The following is a 5,842-nucleotide window of genomic DNA, read 5'->3' as shown; positions in this document are numbered from 1 at the left end:
TTTGTTCAATTTGTCATTAGAACTTTCTACTTTCCTCAACCTCTGGAAAGAAGCGTACGTAGTCCCTATCCATAAAACAAGTAATGTATACGGTTGTTCTAATGATAGACCGCTAGCATTATTGATAAAGTATTTGAAAAGTGCACCTTTAAATGTGTATATAATTTTCTGAGTGATAATAACCTACTGTCAACTCTCCAATCTGGTTTTATCCCCGGAGACTCCACAACTAACAAGCTAACCTAACCTATATGATTTCATAGCTAAAGCAGTAAATGATGGAAAAGCAAAGCGTTTGATAAAGTTTGGCATAAAGGAATCCTGCATAAATTGAAATCCTGTGGAATTCAAGGAAAGTTACTAAAGTGGTTTGAAAGGTATTTGAATGGTAGAAACCAGTGAGTTGTAATTAATAGACACATCAAATCCTAGACAGCTACTAGCAGGCGTCCCCCAAGGATCAGTCTTAGGACCCTTTGTGTTCATAATATATATTAATGATATTGTAGATGATATTTCTAATAATATCAGACTTTTTGCAGACGACACGTCTTTATACGTTATAATTGATGATCCTGACATAGCGACAGACTGCTTAAATAATGACTTGGCAAGAATTTCAAAATGAGCCAAAGAATGTATCAATACAGTTTAGCAGAAAACTAACGCGAAGCATCAAACCTGATCTCACAATGAACGGTGTGAAAATTCAAGACGTAGATAACCACAGGCATCTAGGCTTGACCCTTCAAAATAACTGCTACTGGGATAGCCACACAAACTGTATGATTAAGAAAGTTAGCCGACTGATAAACTGCTTAAGAAGTTTGAAATATCGATTATCGCGTAAAGTTTAGAAATTATCTACACATCCTTCATCTTACCGACTTTTTATTATTGTGGCCACATTTGGGACAATTGTACTCAGGAACAATCCATCTTACTAGAAAAACTGAACTTAGAATCGTTGCGATCAATAGGTGGTGCAGTTCGAGGAACAAGCTACAACATGATACACGAATATACCAACCAAAAACCGTTGTAGGATCGTAGACGTACCTCTAAAGTGACAACATAGTACAAAATGAGGCGTAACCTTTCACCTCAATATCTCTGTAACCTCCTACATGGAATACCTAATACTAATGATTACAACCTCAGGGAAACTTTACCAACGGGATCGGCTAAATGTAGAACAAAGCCCTGATACAACAAAACTATGGAATTCCTTAAGGTCTGAAATTCAGAATTTTCACTATTAGAATTTTCAATTCCGATACAAAACTCGATATTAAAACCAAATAACAAAACTATTATTTTTCATCTAAACTATGGACCAAACATATGTCAAATTATCCAGTCACGCGTCAGGCTCCGTTGTATGGATCTGAATGCTGATCGACATCATCGACAGCTCCTCGTGCTCATGTGGACATTCAGTCGAACATGCAGTGCATTATTTCTTTACATGTAATAAATACCCGGAATTAAGTAAAAAATCATATTTCTACTTAAAGGGGTTTTGTATCAACATTGTACTATGGGGATGTACATCCCTCACTAGCATTTACTTAAATCTATTCATGATTACATAAATTGATATTGTACATGAGCATTTAAGTAAGTCAGTGAGACACTATGTGTTGAGTGTTCATATTCATTATTGGTAATAATTATATTTTATGATTTGTATTTATCATACCGGAGAGATGTTCCTATAGCAGTGCCCACAGTGCCCACATTCAACGATACTCAGTTCAATCTTTACCGATTCCGATCCGAAACAAGCTACAAGTTAATCGTTTTCGGATTATCATTAAGTTTATCGTGAACAAAAGCGTCCGGCAAACCGAGAACATCCATCGATAGTAAGGGGGGTGCTCCGGTGTCATTGAGATTGAGTTTGCCGAAAATATAGAATATCCTGTCACCTGTCTATATTTATTTTAAAGAAGCCAAGAATTTTGTTACCGAAGAAATTGTCCTCTGATGTTAGAGATCTTACTTGCAAAGCTGAGTGAATCTGCGCATTTAGACATTGTCAGGAAAACCAAGTTCTATGCATAGTCAATCTTCCGTTTTCATTGCAAAGAGAGCGACGTCCCTGTGTAGTTACTATCTCCGGTATCAAGCAAATGCCTTTCAAAGAATTTAGAAATTGTTCGTCATGATACACTGCCTGGCGGGTGAAGATACACGGCACAGATTGTTATCAGGTCTTAAAATGTTTACACCTAACTTTATGGCGTATGACGTACGTGCAGAAAAAAATTAAAAATTCAAAGATTGCTAAGAGAATGTAAGATACTGGCATAAACAGTGTCAGGAATGAGAAAACTACCGTGTGACCTGTTAATATTTATCACATCAGAAATATCTTCTAACTACCATTCCCTTGGGTCAGCCACATTGAATCTATATTAAACAACTGTGGCCTGTCGTATGCATTACTGATGCCAAACCTATATATGACAGACATTGGCTGGTTAGTATGATCACAGGCAAACTGTAGCGCAAATGGAGTTGCGCAGCATAGAGACTATGACAAATCTTCATATTCAAGCGAAGCCAGCAAAGGTTGGCAACGCACTTTCCTCGCTTCGGATCGAAAACTATTATTGATCTCAAAATAAAATATGGTCATCCATCAAAGGTACACTCCCATTTCCTCACTTGGTTGTGCTCTCACATTTCCTACCTCATGTTTAATAAATACTCACGTGAAATATGTTTTATTCAACATTTTAAGCGCTACTCGTGGTATTCAGATGGGTCTTCGCCTCCATTACCCCTGCCAGCTTCCGCTTGAATGGAGTGAAGGAACGAGAATAAGCAGAAATTGAAAAGAAATACCATATTGCCTAATTTTATCATGAACCTGTTGGGGTTTACTTGTCTTATCTTGCGTCGCTATTAGGGCTCTCACGAGTACTCGAGTACTCGGGACCGAGTCGGGTAAAGTGAGACTCGAGTCCAATGTCTTGGACCCGAGGCCTCGAAAGGGAGATAACTCTAACCTCCCTACATTACCAACATGGACGACGGTGAGAAAAAATCGAACATTTGGGCTCATTTTGATCTCGATTTGGTAACTAAGAAAACAAAATGCCGTCTCTGTGGCATATCTCTTACTTACGCTGGTTGTACAACTAGCTCAATGCGTAAACATCTCTCTTGCAAGCATCCGCAATTGAGTACAGTTACTTCTAACAAAAAGCAAGCAACTCTAGGGCAATTTGGAAGTTTTGTTAGCAAAAGTAGAAAACCTGTAGACAGGAATTGGTATGAGTCAATCACACAAAAAGCAATGCTAATGTACGTCACAAACATGCGACCTATCAGTATTGTTACAGGCGAAGGGTTCAGAGCTTTCTGTGAGGCATTAAATCCCAACTACCAAGTACCGTGTGCCGCTACTATACGCAACTACTTAATGAAATCATATGAGGACATTAAGGGGGACCTGATTTCTATACTGAAAACAGTACCAGCCGTTGCTCAAACAACGGACATGTGGACCAGTGTAGCTATACACGGGTACATAACTGTCACAGGCCATTACCTGAGTAATTGGAGTTTAAAATCGTGTGTCCTAGCTACACGTCGGGTAGAAGAGATACACACCGGGGAAAATATTGCTGCAAACCTGCTATCGATACAACAGGAATTTTGTATCCAATCTGTGTCTGGCGTAACGACAGACAACGCTTCAAACATGTGTGTTGCGGCTAGATCAGCTGGATATCCTCATGTTCGCTGTTTTGCCCACTCCCTCCAACTTGCAGTACACGATGGATTAAAAGTACCAGGCATTGACAATATGCTCATGCATGCCAGAAAGCTTGTGGCATTTTTTGCAAAGTCAACAATGGCTACACAATTCCTAGAAAATCACCAAAAGCTCCGTGGAAAAAGTCCAAAACATGTTGTTAGAGATGTAGTTACACGATGGAACTCAGTCTACTTTATGCTGGAAAGACTATCTCTCTTACATGGGGACATCGTTGCTGTTCTGCATGATCAATCAATTAAGAAACACAAACATCTGGACTTGAAAGATAATCACTGGGTACTTGTTGACCAACTGGTTTCAGCCCTGAAACCACTGGTTTCTGCCACAGAGGTACTTTGCAGTGAAGAATTCCCGACGTCTTCCGGAGTCTACCCGCTCGTCTTTGCTCTGGTCGACAACCTGATTGCTAAAGACCTTGACTCCAACATCGTCTGTGACATGAAGACAAGGATATCAGCTGGACTTTCTTCACGCCTGTTTCCTGACGGTTTCCTGGTTTCCCCAACTATGATAGCATCTGCACTGGACCCATGTTACAAGAACCTGAAATTTCTGAAGCCAGAACAGAGAACCGAAGTTCAAGCTGCTGTTGTGAGGCTGATAACTGAGACTGACAGCAGTGCTGAAACAGTTACTACGCCAACAGTTGTAAAGGAGGAGCCCCACTCTCAGTCTCAGTCATCAGAACCTAGCCCCAAGAAATTCAAGTTCTCAGAGTCTGGAGATGCCATGTCTTTCCTACTAAGCGATATCATTGAGATCTCAGATAACTACGAATTTGAAAACAAGCGGGATGTCACCAAAGAGTATTCAGACATCTTGGGTGCGCAAACAAGAGTCAAGGAACGGTCAACCCTGAAATCACTCTCATTATCTTGGTGGAGGGAGAACGAAATCCACTATCCCCGTGTGGCTAAACTTGCCCAGCGTTACCTTTGTATCCCGGGAACGAGCGTGCCTTCGGAACGTGCTTTCTCTGCGGCTGGGCTCACCATTACGAGACAACGAGCTGCCCTTAGTTCTGAAACTGCTGATGCGATAATATTCCTCAACAAGAACACTAGGAAACCATTGCTAGATGCAAACACTCCCTCGACTTCAACCTTGAATATCAAGACAGAGAAGCCTGAGTATGAAACCCCTGCCCCCACCCCAGCGGAGACAACCACGGCCCCCTCTGAGTCTGAGTCTGATAACGTTCCCAGCTTTGCCTGTTCTTCCTGACATCTGAAAGAAGTGATAGTGTTGATGTCTCAAGTGTTCACTGTTTCACGAGTTCAACTTTTAACGTGCTTACTGTTTAGTAATCTTTACAGGACTTGATTCAATGACATTAATCACTGTTGATGACTACTAGTATTCATACACTGTAGTGAAAAATACCTTTAAAGTTTCAAAGGAAATAATTAGTGTTATTTTGTATTCTGTAATTAATTGGATCTAAAGGAAGAATTTATAAAAATACTGAATCATGAAAATATCGTTGTGTTATTACTAATTCTTTATATATATACGTTCAATTAACCAATCCCGACTGTCACAGTATAACGTATATATTACTAATTGGTACGTTAATGGTACTGCAATTAAAGAAAAGATATAATTTCCATCGATATTAGAGTAGTATTGCGTTTAGTGTACACATCTGAGAGTTTGGTATTCTTTTCATTAATTTCACCTCTACTTGAAAACGTATTTACGACATCTTTTATCGATGAATATCGCCGTCCCTCAGAATCAATGATTATAGTTTTAGAAGGACGTATGATATTGAGATTTACATGAATAAATTATATGCGAAAACTCTAAACAAACAGGTTACTAATCGTTTAACATATATTACAAGTCATCAACAACAACTAGATAGAAATAACAACAGAATTTTAATAGTATGCCTGGTTATGCATCAACGAATGAATTATGTATAAATACAACAACAAAGCAATGTTTCAGAAATCATAATCGCCTTTATCACGGATCACATTCAGCTTTTTATATCATCCTATCCCCGTATTTCTGTCGTCTACCATATCTGAAATAAACAAACAA

General features: G+C 39.2%; 1 protein-coding gene across 1 annotated transcript; it reads left to right on the top strand.

Annotated features, from left to right (window-relative positions):
- Positions 1-3,868: 3,868 nt before the first annotated feature.
- LOC137278807 (E3 SUMO-protein ligase ZBED1-like) lies at positions 3,869-5,017 on the top strand. Its single transcript, XM_067811317.1, has one exon. The coding sequence runs from the start codon at positions 3,869-3,871 to the stop codon at positions 5,015-5,017; it is 1,149 nt and encodes a 382-aa protein (XP_067667418.1).
- The last annotated feature ends 825 nt before the right edge of the window (positions 5,018-5,842 follow it).

This window comes from Haliotis asinina, chromosome 3 (assembly GCF_037392515.1).
Source record: "Haliotis asinina isolate JCU_RB_2024 chromosome 3, JCU_Hal_asi_v2, whole genome shotgun sequence".
Classification (NCBI taxonomy): domain Eukaryota; kingdom Metazoa; phylum Mollusca; class Gastropoda; order Lepetellida; family Haliotidae; genus Haliotis; species Haliotis asinina.
The sequence above is the reverse complement of the archived record's forward strand: the minus strand, read 5'-3'. Positions and strand labels throughout refer to the sequence as shown.

What these genes read in the sequence shown, in the direction of transcription:
- LOC137278807 (XM_067811317.1), top strand. Translation starts at nt 3,869, where the DNA reads ATGGCTACACAATTCCTAGAAAATCACCAAAAGCTCCGTGGAAAAAGT.